The 19,435-nt window shown below is 41.6% G+C and overlaps 1 protein-coding gene across 1 annotated transcript in view; it reads left to right on the top strand.

Moving 5' to 3' along the window:
- LOC126257762 (Down syndrome cell adhesion molecule-like protein Dscam2) overlaps window positions 1-19,435 on the top strand; it is a 381,956-nt gene that overhangs the window by 163,945 nt on the left and 198,576 nt on the right. Inside the window, exons 5-6 of the mRNA XM_049955588.1 lie at window positions 3,641-3,792; window positions 11,069-11,347. Of these exons, the coding sequence (XP_049811545.1) occupies window positions 3,641-3,792; window positions 11,069-11,347 (431 nt within the window). The remainder of the gene's footprint in view (window positions 1-3,640; window positions 3,793-11,068; window positions 11,348-19,435) is intronic.

The following is a 19,435-nucleotide window of genomic DNA, read 5'->3' as shown; positions in this document are numbered from 1 at the left end:
GCCCAGTTCATGTCTGGAAGCATCAGAGATGTAGTGGTGTCTGCAACAACAGTTATTCCTCATGCTGAGTTTACAGAGTTATAAAGTGTCTCACGGCAGTTGTCGGTGACCGAGGGTAAGGGAGCGCTGCAAAGAGGTGCTGACACCTCATTAGCGACTCTTGACTTCGCTGCCGTAGGTCAATGAGGCACAGTTTAGTGCTGTGCTGGCAGCAGCCCGGGGCAGGAAGGCACCATCCATCCGATTGTTCTGAGGTGCAGTGCGGTTCCCATCTCAGTGTTCCCATAGACAGTCCTTTGCACTGGAGATGGGTAGTTCGCGAACGAACTGGTGCAAAGGAACGGTTCACCAAGATGAATGAATGGACCGAGAAACGAATCCCAAGGAATGATCGGTTCATAGTTCACTTCGGTCGCGGCGGTCTACTTATAGTCCCCGGGAACGAAGAACAATCGGTTCATAGCTCACTAGTTCACTTCGGTCGCGGCGGTCACTTGGGCAGTTCTCGTTCCAGCCACGGTCTCCCTCGGCCGCACTCGTCGTTCTTCGCATGACCACCTGTCTCATTTCCACTGCCGACTGCTCCTAGTTAGTTCAGTATCCAGATGTTCGTTTCGTTCACTGCGCTCGCCCATTTTACATGTGTTCCAAACTGTTCTTTCACTTGGCTCTGACTATTCAGCGTCCACGACCGGTAATCAAAAAGTATTTTATAGTTACGTAAATTACACAAAAATTACGTTGTATGTAATAGGTACGTCTTTTCAGGTAAAAAAAGGGCATATCAGCTCACTTCATTACATCGATGAACAGCAGAAGACATACTTATAACAAGGCAAGTTTTTTTGTTATTCATATACTTTTTGGTTTCATCGACTTGATTTAGCAACTAACTTTCAATAATTTGCTTAATTTTTAGTGTAAGAAATTCATATAAAACGATTTTCGTGTATCTTTCATATACAAAACATTATATTTAGGAAGGCTCTAATTATTTTTAGGTTTGGTTGTTTCCAATTTGCATTACCTGTTAGTTTGGTTTCTTTGGGGAAAAAAAGTTGGTTGTGGGTCATTTTAGCTCAGTAGGAAAAGCGGTCCCTCTCCATTTGAAAAGACTTAGATTGCCATAAAATCGTATTTAATTATTATCTCAAAAACATTTGTTCAGAAGGAGCTTTCAAACCAAAAACTTTATTACTGAGAACTTAATTGTTATTATTATTATTGCAGCATTAACTTTAATGATGCAACATAGAAACCTAATTTTTAATAAGCGTGTGACGCAAGTATGATGCGAAAACCACATTTTATTTTATGCTTCCATAAAGTCTCTACTTCGCCTACGAACTCAGAGACAACGTGAAGTACATATAGGGTGTAAAAGATTATTGTTTACAACGTAGCATAGCTATGTAGTGGGACTCTAAACGAAGAATTTCATACAAGACGCTTGTGGTCTATTAAGTTGGGAAACAGCCACCAACAGGTTTACAAGACTACATCAGCTATAGCCCAGCGTCGCGTGAGATTTTCATGTTCTCTTCTCCAGCTATCTACACATCGTCATCGATTGTTTCGCAATTGTTGCTTGCATTAACTTGTTATTTCTTCACTGCATAATTATTACATGTTTGTCTGTTTGTTGTATCTGCTCGTAACGGGCAACACATCGTCCGTAATTGGGGAGTAGTCTGTACTCGGAGCCGGTTTTCCGTGCGCCACCCTATATTATTTCCCTGCGATCAGCCACACAACGCTACAGTTGGCTGAACGAGAGGTTCTGCAAAATCACGGAAATTACTTCTAAAAGTGTGCAAGAATTCTGCTATGAATAAAAACTCTATACTCCAGGGGAGAGGCAAGTGCCCCATCTTGGTGCCCTCCATCCTTCAGTCACCTACACTACTAGTTTTCAGTTTTTCATAAGAACCATATACCAAGCACAAATGAACGAGTAAAAACGAACGGCTCCCAAAAAAGAACGATCAGCAGTGAACTAGTTCCCAAGGATGAACGAGTTTGCCCATCTCTACTTTGCACACTCAGATGAGGACAGCCGACTGTGGACCAGAAGGTCAAGTGTAGTGAAGAGTGAGCCGTTATCATCCACCATGGATCGACCAAGACTGCAAAAATGTTCACGGATTGTCCAGGGGCTGCGCAAATACGCCACATCTGGTCAGCACGGAGATGACAGCTTACAGTTCATCCACAGTTCACCCTCACTGGAGGAGGACTTGCCATGCGTAATCTGTTCCTCATCTGTGATGTTCCAGCACGCAACAATGACGCACCGAAGCTGTGTTATGCTTCAGGTTGTCTGCGTCTCGGTGTTGAAGTCAGCAAGCTGATGGAATGCAAATCATCGTCGATCAACTTGTTGTGGTTTCATTGAAACCCAACAGGCCGTCATTCTCTTTGGTTCTAGCGACACAGACTGGATGGCAGCACGAATTGGTGTGTCTTTGAGCTATGAAAGCTTCGTTATTTAAAGGGCCGGGCAAACGCCTACGACAAAGTGGCTCTTGGTTGATCACCGCGTTTGCCCTCGTTTGTCGGTCTCGTCAGCACTTCTTACCTTTCTATGGTAATTCAGTAATTATATTAGGGCACGGAGCTCAGGTCTTTCGGCAACGTTTGATTATTGCTATAAGCTCTGGTGCTGAAGTTACAAAACGTTATGTACCACTGCCGCCTTTGAGTTTCCACTTTCCTCACTTGGAGGTTGTGTGGCAATACTCCCCTGGTGCTCTGACGTCCATTACATCGGCGGTACATCTTATTGACATTCTGACTGGCACACCAGCCCAGAGCTAGCCTTCTCTGTCCTGAGCTCACTGAGTAGAACTTCAAAAAATTCAAGCATAGACACAAACTTACTCTCTGGTGTAACAATATTGGAGACTGATGACCTCAGATGTTAAGTCCCATAGTGCTCAGAGCCATTTTGTAACAATATTTTATGATTGACAGGAGTCGACCATAGAGATAAAACTCAGTAGAGCTGCCTAATTGAGAGCAGAAAATCACAGAAACATTGCTGACACGAATCTAGACTCACTGCCTAATGCTAATCCGGGGTGGTGACGTCACAAGGTGTAAACTTTCTTATGTTTCCATTTTGCATAGATTAGACGTAGGGCTATACAGGCAGATATTCTCTGAGATCATCTGCTGTCCTACCCCTTTCAGCTTAGAGGTGCCATGGTAGATATTCAATTCTGGTCTCCAAGGCGTAGGAGAGGTCATAATTTACTAATGTGCACATCTGTCTGCACGAACTATACTGCATGAACTTACTGTATATTAAAGGAACTGAAAATGAAAATGTAATTAACTTTACAATTGTTTATAGGCTACCAATATTCCTGTTACCATTTTTCAACTCTTCAGAAAGATAAACTGCAAACACGTGAACTGTAATAACATCCCTCTTACCTTGGAAGCGGGCTATATATATGTAATTGTCAGTACTCTGTCTTGTCACTGGAAAATGCGACGTCTTGGATTCTGAACAATTAATGTATTTGCTATCACTAATGGATATGTGCTAAAAGAAAATATCTTAAATGCCGCAGAAACAAAAATTATTTTTTGTACACGCATAAATTAATTTTCCTTCCTCGTACTTTTGTTTCAGATACACAATCGGGCAATATGTTGATCAAGCTGGCGATGTTATCAGTCACGTGAACATCTCGTCAGTCCGTGTACAAGATGGAGGCCTGTATACCTGCAGTGCTGCCAACTCCATGGGAACTGTGTTCTATGAAGCCAGGCTCAACATTTACGGTCAGTATTTCTCATTCTATACTGTCGTTTTTTACTCACGTGCACTGTAATTTTTTTAGAACTGTCACAGTTATTAACTAATTACTCGCTGCTGGGTTGAAATTCTCTACATGTACAGTTGCATCTGCTATTAAAAACAAAGTAATGCAAGCAGACGTTGATTTGTACGCTGTACTATATGGAGTGTTTGATATTATGATAATGTTAGAAGCTGAAAAACTGAATTAAAATTTGTGCAACATCTAGAACATGAACCCATGTCTTTCTGCTTCCTATGCAGGTGTGCTATCCATTACACCACCGCAGCAATATAGGTAACGTCGCCGCACGGACTACTCTAGTCTATTGCCCCCCCTAACGAAAACTTCAATTTACGTCTTCAGCTTATTTTCCTCTTCTTAAATCGTCACTATTGCATAGGTTTTCCGGTTTTGACACAGTACCTCAGCTTTGAACGTAATGGGGAAATACTGCTTGTACCTCAGGAGTAGGTGATCAATAGAGCTAATATAATTAAATTTTCCCTGAGACGTATGAGTCTCAAATTTATCTATGATAATTTTAATTCATTTCTTAAACTTCTAACATTATCCTAAGTAAATTTGAGACTCATGTGTCTCAAGTAATATTTAATTATATCATGTATAAATGTTTCATAGTAATTCAGTGAACAGCACTTTTGCAACCCAATAGTTCTCTAGCAGCAGAAAAATGCTCATCACAGAAATTACTTCTCAGTCTCTTGTCATGTTAAGTCATTGGTATATGTTGTGGAACATTTGTCATTCATAAGCACATATATGGATTAATGATCAACGTATCTACCACAGAGAGCACCCGAATGTGGTTGGAACTGAAGTCAAGGGTTTTCCTTAAGAAAAGTGTTCTGTCTCGAAGATAGTACGTAGTATTATAAAGCATGTAACCAGGATTTTTCTGACATATGGAGTCCCAATGATGTATTTAGACTTCAGCATGACACACATGGATTAACAACATCAAAAATGATAATTTAACCTTACTAGAATTGTGCTGCAAACGTTGTTTCTAAACTTGAAAAACAAGAGCAAACGTAATACAGTAGCTTAATCGTACCTACTATATAACACATTTATTATATGCAGAAGACAAGCATGTATTACAGGCCACTGAAATGCTTCACAAATAAAAGAAGCGAAATACCTAAGGCAAAAAACTAACTCCCTTTCTTTAGCTTCAAGTGCGAAATACACTTCCATGAATGTTTGATATGGGTCAGCATTCATTTAAGCACCAATTCCTGTCAGATCTGAAACAAATTGTCATTGACAAGCCGCGACACTCGTATCTATATCTGTCAGTTAGGGCCCGTATACGATCACTTTCCTTATGCCGTGTTGTTACGCTGTGACTGGTATACCATCCCTTGTACACACACTGGACGGTCCACATTGAAGGGGTGACGCCAATTGCAGGTACAACTCCGTAGGGTGAGCAGTGGAGAGACGACCAGTGGCCCCAGGGACAGACTGGGGATCGAGACAAATATTTTATTAATGGTGGTTCCCAAGTCGTGCAGAGACCGTAAACCATCAAATTACCAAATATGCAGCAACCAGTCGCAAAATCATGTTTTTATTATCATTATTCGTTACAGTCAACTTTGGACTACGCTAAGCATCAGTCATTTCTTGTGCTTTTTCTTGCGTTCTTCCCAGTACTTCTTCATTTTTTCTGAGTGGGCTTCTTTACGTTCTTGCGACCAGGTTGTTCCCGTCTTCTTTGATTGCGTTCGGTCTTTGAATCCCTGTATTTTGTTGATGGCATTCCTATATTCCATTCTGTTGTAAACTGTCTCTGGTATAATGTTCATTTCTGCAATGTCTTCTTTTACTTCTTTCAGCCAGTTAATTTGTGTCTTTCTGCTTTCCATGTATTCCAGGATTTTCTTTGCCGTTCTTTCTGGTGCCATTCTTTTGACATGCCCATAGAAACTCAGTCTTCTCTTTTTAAAGGATGTTGTCAGTTTTTCAATTTTCTCGTATAACTCTTTATTGGATCGCAATTTATAATCTTGTCCATCCTTTTTAGGTCCTAAGATCTTTCTCAGTATTTTTCTCTCTTTTATTTCCAATTTCTCCAACAGACGTTTTCTGTTCAGTGGGATGCATTCAATCGCATACAAACTTTCTGGTTTTATTACCGCATTGTAGTGCCTGAGCTTGGCATTGATGGAGATCGACTTTTTATTGTATACATTTCGGCATAGCTGGTACGCCGTTTCCATCTTTATTGCTCTTTCCTGTAGTGAAACATTTGGTAACCCTGTCGGTGTAATCCATTCCCCTAGATACTTAAATTTATGAACTCTCTTAATTATTCCATATTTAGTTTGCAATGTCTGTGTTGGGTCTGTTTTGTCCTGTATCATCAGTTCTGTCTTTTCATACGATATTTGTAGACCTGTCTTCTCAGCGATCTCATGCAGCATTTCTATCTGAATCTTTGCTGTTTCGATGTCCTCTGCCAATATTGCCATGTCATCAGCAAATGCCAGACATTCAATTTTTGTTTTATTTCTTCCTAACGTTATCCCATTTTTCACTCCAGCTTCTGCCATCTTCTTTCTCCATTCCCTGACCGCTTTTTCAAGGACAATGTTAAACAACAGTGGGGAGAGCCCATCCCCTTGTCTAACACCTGTTCCAATTACAAACGGTTGTGACAATCTACCCAAAAACTTCACTTGCGATTTTGTTCCCGTAAGGGTTTCCTGGATTAGACTTCTGCTTTTATCATCAATCCCAAATTCTTCTAATGTGTTAATCAGGGTTGGTCTATCAATAGAATCATATGCTTTTTTGAAGTCTATGAATGTAATTACTAGATTTTTCGATGTGCGTGCGCGAAGTTGTATTATGGAGAGTAGACTGAATATCTGTTCACTGCATGATCTTCCTTTTCTAAACCCAGCCTGATATTCACCCAGTTCTTTCTCTACTTGATTTTCAATCCTGTTTTGTAGTGCCTTGGATAGGATCTTATAGGCCACTGATAACAATGAGATACCTCTGTAGTTATTCGCATTTGTCTTGGCACCCTTCTTATGTAACGGATGAATCAATGCTGTCTTCCATTCCTCCGGAATCTTCTCTGTATTCCAAATCTCTTCAAACAGCGCCTCGAAATTATTTATTAAGTTTTCTCCTGCGTATTTCAGTAGTTCCGCGACTAACGAATCTTATCATGTTTTATTTATTCACTTTTGCAAATCATTTTCAACTGATTAACAGCCATCATCGGTGCTTTCAGCCAATATGTGCCCTGAGTATTACCACTGAGAAGGAGTTGTGGGTAGCACTTGCGATGCACTACGAATTCCTTCATCATTCATTCTAACATACACACACACACACACACACACACACACACACACATACACACACACACAAACTAAATATCATTAATCTTTCATCATTTTACAAATAAAAGTGTTCCAAGAAAAGCCTTTCATTCTAGAGTTTAGTTAGGTGCTTAAGTTGGTGATAATGTGGGGGAGCGGGGGCAACAGGTGGGGGGTGGGGGAAGGAGGCGAGGATAGTATGTAATCTCTGATTGCACTCAGGAGTAGTGGTCTAAGAAAGGTTAGGAACCACTGATCTACAGGTCTTGATGAGTGAGTTTGCGAGTATCAAAACATTTGACATATCTGGCCGTATCTTCTGGATTGTATTAACTTAGAAGCTTACTTGCAAGGGACAGTAGACATTAGTATTTGGCATAAACTTCAATTTAACACCTCTATCCATTCATGAGAAAATGGGGTATTAACAGACGGACAGACAGACCGACAAAATAGCAAACAAATACATTTTTTATCTGATGTTATTACAAATTAACGATTTTCGCGTTCTTCCATTTGCTTTTACTGTGAAACATTGCTTCTTGACATATTTTATGATTTTAGGTCAATGGGAAGTATGCTATAGCTTTTGATAAGTGGGTTTGAGAGTATCGAAATACACGTGACATAAATGGCCGTATCGTTTGACTGCACAAACTTAAAAGTTTAAATTTTTTACACTGCCAAGAGACCGTAGATACGTACGCCTTAATACCCGACATAAATTTTATTTTGATATCTCTACAAGTTTCTGAGGAAAAGGGGTCTTAACAGAAGAACAACAAACGGCAAAAAATATTTTATGTAATATAATTAGAAATTACAGATGCAATTAAACAAATAGAAATCTTAGCAAATCATGCAGCTAAATTTGGTTTACAAATATGACAATAAAAAACTAAATCATGTCTAACAAATATAATAAAATCAAAGAATTGCACACAATTATTGGATGTATCGAAAGAGTCAAACACTTTAAATATTTGGGAGAAACAATAATGAATACTGGCATAGAAAAAGAAGCTGTCAAACTTCAAGTAGCTAAACTTAGGAGGGCACACATTTTGACACAGAAGCTGTACAACAGAAAATGCCTTTCTCGAAATGCAAAGTTATTACACTATTATACAGTGAGGAGAACAGAAGTTCAATATGCAGCAGAAACGCTCCCTCAAGAACAAAGGACTAATAGATGAGCCCGAGAAGAAGAAAAGAGTAATCCTGAGGAAGTTTCTTGGTGGAGACAAAAAAATTTGGTGAAAAGTGGGAAAAGATGGGCACTGAGAAGATCTACCAATTTATTAATCCAGTCACAACGGAAATGAGAAAGAGAAGGCTGATGTTCTTTGGTCATCTGGTGAGAATGGATGATGGCAGATTAACTAAGAAAATCTTCAATATAATTCAACAGAGGAAAACACCCAACTCTTGGTTGCAAGGAGTAAAGAAAGACCTCAGTGAACTTAGACTTACAGAAATGGACGCAATGAATAGGGAGAAGTACAGAAAGACAATAACTGAACTCGAGTTTTTTCAGGAGGCTCCCAAACCGAAGACCAACAGGAAACTAACAGCTGAACATCTGGCAAAAATGACAGAGGGCAGAAGAGCAGCCCAAGAGAAGAGAAAGAAAAAAGTTAAAATGAAATAGAATTTGTAACGCGGTCCTTCGTTGGCCAATTCGTGTAAATAAATAAATAATAAATCAGAAATTAAAAATTTTCGGAATTTTCCTTTTCTTGTACCGTGAAACTTTGCTTCTTGTCAATTTTCACTACCCAGAGTCAACGGGAAATATTCTATAGGTTTTAAAGAGTGCGTTTTCGAGTATCGAAATATATGACACACACATGGCCGCGTCTTTTGATCTCGTTTTCACATCACCAAGGAGCCATAGACCCTAGTATGTGACATAAATTTCAGCGTGATACCTCTATGCGTTCCTGACAAGGGAACCTCCCCATCACACACCCCTCAGATTTAGTTATAAGTTGGCACAGTGAATAGGCCTTGAGAAACTGAACACAGATCAATCGAGAAAACAGGAAGAAGTTGTGTGGAACTATGAAGGCCTATCCACTGCGCCAACTTATAACTAAATCTGAGGACGGTGCGATGGGGAGGTTCCCTATTTATTTATTTATTTATTTCTCCATATAAATCTCTTTTTAAGTACATATATTGTACACAGGATATTGGACAGAAAACCTTTTTAGCTATTGGATTTTCAAATGTCAAACATACATTTTATAAATTTTTATGACAAATTGGATCTATACAGTTAATAATTACAAATTTTTGAAATACTGTATATTTATAACTTATTTCTACAATTAAAGATACAAATTACATTTTTTCTTGCATAAGATACTGTGAGATTGAATAGTAGCAGTTTTTCAGAAGGTAGGATGTCACAGACTTTTTAAAGCTTTGTTGTTCAGTAAGAGATTTTATATGTCTTGGTAATCTGTTGCAAAGTTTTGTTCCTGCATGATATACACCTTTTTGACATAATGTGGTGTTACAATGATTAACATGTATGTCGCTGTCTGACCTGATACTGTAATCAAGGACGCTTTTGTTTTGAGGAAAAGGGTTTTCTTTTCTCAGTATGCTTTTTTTGACATGCGTGACTACTTCTATATAAATGCAGGGAAGGGGTAGGATCTTTAGATCTTTAAAGAAAGGTTTGCAAAATTTTCTGCTGCCCACTTGTTTCATTATTCTTATAATTGCCTTTTGTTTCCTGAAAACCGTTATGACCTGATGTACAGTTCCCTATAAAATGATACTGTACTTCAGTACTGAATGTACACGAGCAAAGTATACAGCCCTAACCGTTTCTGCACTAGCACTGTTGCAGAGAATTCTTACCACATAGCTCATTTTTGCTAGTTTTGAATTTAGGGCTGTGATATGAGTGTTCCAATTAAGATTTTCCTGGATATGAATCCCAAGAAATTTAGTTTCATTGACAGCACTAATGTTTTGGTTATCTATACATATTACAGGTTGTGCCGGATTTTTATTATGATCAGTGTGGAAATTGATGAGTATCGTTTTTTGGGGATTAACTATTAGCCTGTTTCTGGTAAACCATTCAGATAATCCTTTTGTAATATCTTTTGCAGATGCAGTAAGACTTTCTTCATTATTCCCTTCAATCAATAGACTGGTGTCATCTGCAAACAGTACTGGTTAAGAATCCCTAACGTGTGATGGGAAATCATTAATGTAGACCAAAAGAAAAAGGGACCTAAAATGGAGCCCTGTGGAACACCATGACTTAGTCCACATGGTTCTGAAAGGTGTACCTGGAGTTCATTTCCTTCCATGTACTTAATTTCAGTTACCTGAGAGCGATATTCCAAATATGATTTAATCCACTGATTTGGCACACCTCTTACACCATTCCATTCGAGCTTCCTCAGGAGTATAGAATGATCAATCACATCAAAAGCTTTTGTTAGGTCCAAGAATAAACCTGAGATATTTCTGTGGTTGTCCACTGCATTTAGGACATGGTTTATCAGATTGAAAGTGGCAGTTTCAATTGATCTCTGTGGTCTGAAGCCATGTTGACATCCAGAAATAATATTACTCTTGTCGAAGAATGTAATTAGTTTTGAAAGGAACACTTTTTCAATAATTTTCGAAAACCCTGACAATAGAGACACGGGCCCTTGTGAGGAAAAGGAGTCTTGGCAGGCAGACAGACAGACAAATGAGCAACGAAGTGGTCCTGTATGTGTAAGGATTCCGTTTTTACCGACTGGGGTACGGAATCCTAAAACTGATTCAGAACTGCAGTGCTGTGTTGTTCTTTTGTAGCTGACTCTGTGTGCCCCGCTCCGCTGCGGCCCATTAAAACGCTCGCTGCGTGCTGCTGTACAGGGCCGCCCTACGTGCGGCAACTGCCCGGGCCGGTGCGCGCCGTGGAGTCCGGGAACGCGACGCTGCGCTGCCCCTACGCCGGCTACCCGGTGAGCTCCATCTCGTGGGAGCGGCGCGGGCTGACCGTGAAGGCGGACCTGCGCCACGAGCTGCGCGAGGGCGGCGCGGCGCTGCACGTGCTGCACGTCGACCCCAGCGTGGACGCCGGCTCGTACGTGTGCAAGGTGCGCGGCACCACGGGCGAGGTGGCGCGCGGCGAGGTCCAGCTCTCCGTCAGCAGTGAGTAGACCAGCCTCGCGCTCTTGTTGTTGTTGTGGTCTTCAGTCCTGAGACTCGTTTGATGCAGCTCCCCATGCTACTCTATCCTGTGCAAGCTCCTTCATCTCCCAGTACCTACTGCAGCCTGCATCCTTCTCAATCTGCTTAGTGTATTCATCTCTTGGTCTCCCTATACGATTTCTACCCCCCACACTGCCCTCCAATGCCAAACTTGTGATCCCATGATGCCTCAGAACATGCCCTACCAGCCGATCCCTTCTTCTTGTCAAGTTGTGCCACAAACTCCTCTTCTCTCCAATCCTATTCAATACCTCCTCATTAGTTACGTGATCTACCCATCTAATCTTCAGCATTCTTCTGTAGCACCACATTTCGAAAGCTTCTATTGTCTTCTTGCCCAAACTATTTATCGTCCATGTTTCACTTCCATACACGGCTACACTCCATACAAACACTTCCAGAAACGACTTCCTGACACTTAAATCTATACTCGATGTTAACAAATTTCTCTTCTTCAGAAACGCTTTCCTTGCCATTGGCAGTCTACATTTTATATCCTATCTACTTCGACCATCATCAGTTACTTTGCTCCCCAACTAGCAAAACTCCTTTACTACTTTAAGTGTCTCATTTCCTAATCTAACTCCCTCAGCATCACCCGACTTAATTAAACTACATTCCAATATCCTCGTTTTGCTTTTGTTGATGTTCATCTTATACCCTCCTTTCAAGACACTGTCCATTCCGTTCAACTGCTCTTACAAGTCCTTTGCTGTCTCTGACAGAATTACAATGTCATCGGCTAACCTCAAAGTTTTTATTTCTTCTGCATGGATTTTAATACTTACTCCGAATTTTTCTTTTGTTTCCTTTACTGCTTGCTCAATATACAGATTGAATAACATCAGAGAGAGCCTACAACCCTGTCTCACTCCCTTCCCAACCACTGCTTCCCTTTCATGCCCCTCGACTCTTACACTGCCCGAAAAATATATTGCTGCACCCTCAAGGACGGTGTTCAGTGACGCCAGATATAATTTGTGCATACTGAAGGGCTGTAGTGTTAGTGATTCATTTGTCACCGCATAACATTACAGGTCTAGATTGATCTATGGAGTCTTGAATATCTTATTTGTATTGTAACCTCCCCGCAGAAATATTAAATGACAATAATTAAATGTAAATGGTTATCGTGCCAAACGCAACCTTCCATCAGAAATAAAAGAAAAGTCTATGATAATGAAAACGAGCCAAATGTTTGCTCCCCACAAAAATTATAGAATAATAATGACCCAAATGTAAACTCGACACAAAAAATTGAGAAATCAAGATTAATCATTAAACCCACAATAATAGGGCAGCATCGCTGACCTTAGGTCCTGTCCAAAAATTAATCTGCTAAATTGATTCAGGGAGGAAAAGCACAGGAAATATTGTTTCAATTGGAATGATTCTTTTCTTAAAAACGATTGCTTTGAAAACAAAATTATTATTGGGGCATTTCTTGAACAAATTGATTACAATTAACATACATTACATTATCAAATGTGCGCAATGCTGCTTCATTACCTTATTTAACAATATACCTCGTCCCGAACCTTGACCAGAGACCCATGTCGACGCCCGACGACTCCTCACACACTACTTCGACTGAGTCCAACTCGCAACTGGACTGTTCCTGCCGACTCGCTACACGCAACTGGACTCTCGCGCGGTCAAGCGCAGACTAGCAACGATAAATAACTCTCTTGTCAGAGATTCTGTCATGCCTCGCCATCGCTGTTAATGAAAACATGAAACGTACGCGTTTCAGTATCTGTCAGTTGGTATGGAGAAATTGAGACTTCGGGCATTTCTTTATATAGTTTTGCGTGATTAAGTCCCGACGCTATGCAAAGTTGTCATTTAGTTACGTGCAATTTGCGATCTGTTATGTTTTGTTTTCCGATAGTAAATCATATTTTTTCTGATTGGCCTAAAGTTAAAATATAATGACGATAAATATTTGAGGTCATGTGGAATAATACACTACTGGCCATTAAAATTGCTACACCAAGAAGAAATGCAGATCATAAACGGGTATTCATTGGACAAATATATTATACTAGAACTGACATTTGATTACATTTTCACGCAACTTGGGTGCATAGATCCTGAGAAATCAGTACCCAGAACAACCACCTCTGGCCGTAATAACGGCCTTGATACGCCTGGGCATTGAGTCAAACATAGCTTGGATGGCGTGTACAGGTACAGCTGCCCATGCAGCTTCAACGCGATACCACAGTTCATCAAGATAGTGACTGGCGTGTTGTGACGAGCCAGTTGCTCGGCCACCATTGACCAGACGTTTTCAATTGGTGAGAGATCTGGAGAATGCGCTAGCCAGGGCAGCAGTCGAACATTTTCTGTATCCAGAAAGACCCGTACAGGACCTGCAACATGCGGTCGTGCATTATCCTGCTGAAATGTACGGTTTCGCGGGGATCGAATGAAGGGTAGAGCCACGGGTCGTAACACATCTGAAATATAACATCCACTGTTCAAAGTTCCGTCAATGCGTACAAGAGGTGACCGAGACGTGTAACCAATGGCACCCCATACCATTACGCCGGGTGATACGCCAGTATGGCGATGACGAATACACGCTTCCAATGTGCGTTCACCGCGATGTCGACAAACACGGATGCGACCATCATGATGCTGTAAACAGAACCTGGATTCGTCCGAAAAAATGACGTTTTGCCATTCGTGCATCCAGGTTCGTCGTTGAGTACACCGTCGCAGGCGCTCCTGTCTGTAATGCGGCTTCAAGGGTAACCGCAGCCATGGTCTCCGAGCTGATAGTCAATGCTGCTGCAAACGTCGTCGAACTGTTCGTGCAGATGGTTGTTGTCTTGCAAACGTCCCCATCTGTTGGCTCAGGGATCGAGACGTGGCTGCACGAGCCGTTACAGCCATGCGGATAAGATGCCTGTCATCTCGACTGCTAGTGATACGAGGCCGTTGGGTTCCAGCACAGCGTTCCGTATTACCCTCCTGAACCCACCGATTCCATATTCTGCTAAAAATCACTGGATCTCGACCAACGCGAGCAGCAATGTCGCGATAAGGTAAACCGCAACCGCGATAGGCCACAATCCGACCTTTACCAAATTCGGATACGTGATGGTTCGCATTCCTCCTCCTTACACGAGGCATGACAACAATGTTTCACCAGTCAACGCCGGTCAACTACTGTTTGTGTATGAGAAATCACTTGGAAACTTTCCTCATGTCAGCACGTTGTAGGTGTCGTCACCGGCGCCAACCTTGTGTGAATGCTCTAAAAAGCTAATCACTTACATATCACAGCATCTTCTTCCTGTCGGTTAAATTTCGCGTCTGCAGCACGTCATCTTCGTGGTGTAGCAATCTGAAATGGCCAGTAGTGTATTTTAATAACTATGTAGATGACGTGACGTTATTCTTTTACTCTTAGGAAAAAAAGAGTGTTAATTGTGTGTTTATGAACGGTCAGTGTCGGGCTCATTGATTGAGTTTCGAGAAATAATTGATTTGACGAAGTTCAATTGCACACTATCGTGTAGGGCGAATTATGGCCTTGGAATTGATTGTAGATGTACGCAGGTCAATTTCGTGACGGGCTGGTAAGCGTCGCGAGTGTGTCGCGGTATCAAGACTGCTTTCGCGCCGCCGATGGTTTGCTTTAAACTCACCAAAATACAATTTACGCGAATTCTTAACTATCGGAAAAGGGTAGAATATTTTATGGTTATCCCTCTGTTGATGGGCCATTGTGGAGGACGTAAGTTTGGATAGAAAGATCAATTTCAAAATGCTATATAAATTCTGTTGGTCGAAGTAGCCTAGCAACCCAAAAGTTCATACGTGGTTATTAGCAGAAACACTGTACTATTTTTCATGCACACATTTACACGCTAGATCGAGGTGTGAACGATTTGTGGGTGCGAAATAAACATTTGAAATCGTTTGATTGAGTAAAAGGAAAGATATAAAGAAGTTTATTCGTATATTTTGTTATTTCATGAACAGTGATATTTTCTTATAGTGGTGTAGAGCCTTACGTATTATTAATATTGTGACAGACGGGTCGCAAGTGCTCTCTTTACAAGTCGAGTTTTGGGCCTGATTAAGAGTAACTGGTTCTTAGAGTCTCAAAGATTATGTTAAGAATAAAATCACACTTAAATAACGCTGCGTCGAATCCCACTATCTTTATACTATATTAAGCTGGCTATTCTGGAATCAGGTGGCATCGTGGCCGTGTAGTTGTGTGTTGTCAACAACAAATAGGTAAACACAAACATAAACATTTCTCACGCTCTGATATCGACGAGGATGGCTCTGAGCACTACGGGACTCAACTTCTGAGGTCATTAGTCCCCTAGAACTTAGAACTACTTAAACCTAACTAACCTAAGGACATCACAAACATCCATGCCCGAGGCAGGATTCGAACCTGCGACCGTAGCGGTCTTGCGGTTTCAGACTGCAGCGCCTTTAACCGCACGGCCACTTCGGCCGGCTATCGACGAGGGAAAGAAGAGACAACAACGACGACATACACATGTACATACACAAATCGTCTACGTGGCGCCTTACAACACAAGACAACGACGTCACGGTATAACAGTCCGCCTCCTTACCTGAATGGTTACCGCTTCTGATTGCCATGCAGTGGGCCCGTTTTCGATTCCCGGCCAGGTGGGAGATTTTCTCCGATCGTGGATTGGGTGTTGTGTTGTACTCATCATCATTTCATCGTCATCGACATGTCAATATGCAAGTCACGCCGATCTTCCCGAGGTGGAAACTCGCAGACATCAGTGCCATACTTTCGTTTCATCATCATCGGCGATCAACTGGGGCTCAAGAGGCTTTTAGTGCCCCCATCTGGTATTTTTCTGCAGACAATAACTCGTAAGTAATAAAATATTTCTGGCTATTGTGCTGTGGTCAGACTGATTTAACATTAAAACCCATCTGCGGAGGACATTTTCAGTGGGGATCGTAGCTTCTTCAGCGTCCGTTTTACACACTGGTTCGCTGCTGATTGCAGCAAAATTCTGTTTGCGCGTATTCCCGAGCAGTGGCATGACGTCACATCCTCTGAATACCCGGAACCACTTGGGTGTTGTCGCGCGCTATCGTCCGCTATTCCTGCCAGAACATGGTGGAAGACTGGTACCCACCCATCTTCTTCAGCACCGGGATCCAGATCTCATTCAAGTTCTCGCCCACCTCCTTCCTATTGAAATTCCTGCGGTGTTTAAAAATCTCTATGGCCTCTCTGTATGGCCTTTCATAGTATCTGCTTGTGGCTGCCAGTATATGAGTCCTACCAAAATGAATGTGGTGGTCTCCTTGGCTGCAAAGCATATTCTGCAACGATTGGTCTGTCACTCGCTTTTTGACCGTTCTTGCAGTACCCACGCACGCCTCCCCACAACTAAACGGAATCCTATAAATTCCTGCTTTTTCCAGCGGTTTGCGAGCATCCTTGGCCAGTTTTAGGTGATCCTGTAGCTTCTACATCTACATCTACATGGATACTTTGCAGATCACATTTAAGTGCCTGGCAGAGGGTTCAGCGAACCACCTTCACAGTTTTCTATTATTCCAAACTCGTATAGCGGGCGGAAAGAACGAACGCCTTCCGGGTGGGTTTGTATATTACCGCGATGATCCGTTTCGTGAAGATTTTTCCCTATACTGTCAGTAATTGCAGGAAAACTTACGAGTTAACAGGCGCTTCTGCACCACTACGATCTTTCCGCGGCGCTTTTAACGCGCTTTTTACCTTAGCGGACGAATAGCCATCCTCGAACAATGCATTGGCGAGGTGTTTTAATTCCGCATCAAGCAGCTCTGGTTCGCAAAAATTCCTTGCTCTAACCGCCTCGCTTTTGTTGTGGGTGGTGGTTCGAATCCCGGTGTAGGTAACGGTCTGCGTGCGTAGTTGCGTAGTTTTTCGGTAAACCATGTGGCGTAAGCTACCACCTTATTTCTTGAAAACTGGCATATCAAGAAAATTTAATCTTCCACCTTCTTTCTCTTACATGGTGAACTGAATCTTCGGATTAATTCCATTGAGATACTTGTGGAAAGGAAGATGTGTAAGTGTATGTGTATGTTGCTATCATCATAGAGGTGATAGCAACGGTGGACGACAGCAGCTGACAGCGGCCAAGCGGCCAGGTATCCAAAGCACGTTATGTCACTCCAAAGCCTGGGAGCACGCGGAAACGGAATTTTCCTGCAGTAGTGAGCCAGGGTGCGAATCGGACACTCAAATAGGCTAAATCGCCCTTGAAAATGTACTCCTCAGGTGGGGACAAAACGTTGGATTTTAATGTGAAATCTATCCGAACACTGCATAATGGCCCGGAATATTTATTAACTGTTATATTACCGGCCTTGAAAGTTTATATTTTACAGGCGATAGCTGTACTGAGTTTAGAGGTGAACAGCGATTGCAACATTCATTCTAGGGACAACCATGCCCCACCGACGATTACGTTTTCCTATTGAACAACTGCAATCATTTGAATGGGGTGGCATTGTGGGGCTGTGGGAAGATGGGTGGACGCTGTAATGGATCTTTTACGTTGGGATAAATTTATTTTATTTTTTGGTGGATGTTTTCGTTAAATAGCTGAATAAATTGTAATTAGGAATAATTTATTTAAGCAGAGTAGGAAAGATAAAGTCAAAGAGATGTTCATTGGGCGGACATTGTCGTAATGTAACGTCATTGCGTTGTTCGGTTGTTAAAACAAGTCGTTTGTGTTCCGTTCTGCTGTTCGGTCGTGCGCGTATCTGAAAGAAATTAATTCGGAGACTAGAATAATCTGTCACATAATAGTTACGATTCGATGTTCTGACAAAAGGGGTTAACGTCAGTGTTAATTTGAATTGTGGACGACAGGATAAGTTTTGACAGATACGTGAAAACGGACGTAACGAAAGTTGTTCGCGTATCATCCTTGAACTTGACTTTTTATTTAATTAACGATTGCGGGCTCATTAAAAGCTATTATCTCATGATTAGGATCAATCCCTCCTTCCTCCTTCATTAAGATTTACGTCATAAGAAAAAGGATTATTAATAAAAGTGATGTTAAATGACAATTACGTGTTACCCGTTAGTGTGGAACCGACGTAACATCTCTGAAATGACATTGATATATTATTTGTGTTAAATACTGAACTGAGATAGGAAGTAAATTGAAATTAGTGAACATTTGATACTGAGACTATAGAAGCAGAAGCGCTTAAGATTTCTCTTCTCTAAAATGGCAAAATAGGTACGAACTTTAACTCGTTAGTCAACATTATGTATTGCAAAGACATTAGCATTTCATACTTATTTTGACGACGCGCTGTTAAACAAGGGAACGTTGAGTCTCTGTACGAGTAATAAAATGAAATCTAAAAACATAATTAATAACGGCGAACTCCGCTTTAGCAAACTGTATTGCGTGTCGTCGTTGGGCAATAACTGCTCAACCCTGGAGACTTGTGTGGTGAAATTAGAAGTCGGGCATATGAAACAAACTTAAAAATCCATTCAAGCTACAGTGGAGTTGGCACAACGCGACGTGGGCAGTTGTAACGCACATGTAGGGTACAGTGTATCGGCGGTGTGTCGCTGCTTTCCTCAGTGAGCTGTGGAACATTGCCACAGCTTTAGACCAGATTATGGACGTGCACATAGTACAGGCGCACTTAAAGATCGACGCACTGTTCGAGCCGCGGTGGCCGACCGAACATCATCTAGGGAAGAAATTCGGACACATGTTGCACCTGCTCTGTTATTGAGGACCACTGCGGACGGCCTGATCGCAGCAGGACTAACAAGGGGAGGCCGCCAATTGTGAAATTCAGATTGGATTCATACTGCGCATAATAAAAGCTCATGACCAGAGGTGTAATGTGGCAAAGCACCAAGATGCACTTCTCAGCCGTTGTCGAGAAAATCGACAGTTAAAAGAAACCGTTGCGGTGAAATACTCTCTACGATTAATAGTTTTCTACAGCGTCGTGGCGCAGCGGTAAGCGCTC

Source organism: Schistocerca nitens, chromosome 1, assembly GCF_023898315.1.
Source record: "Schistocerca nitens isolate TAMUIC-IGC-003100 chromosome 1, iqSchNite1.1, whole genome shotgun sequence".
Lineage (NCBI taxonomy): Eukaryota > Metazoa > Arthropoda > Insecta > Orthoptera > Acrididae > Schistocerca > Schistocerca nitens.
Note: the sequence above shows the minus strand (reverse complement) of the source record. Positions and strands in the feature narration are given on the sequence as shown.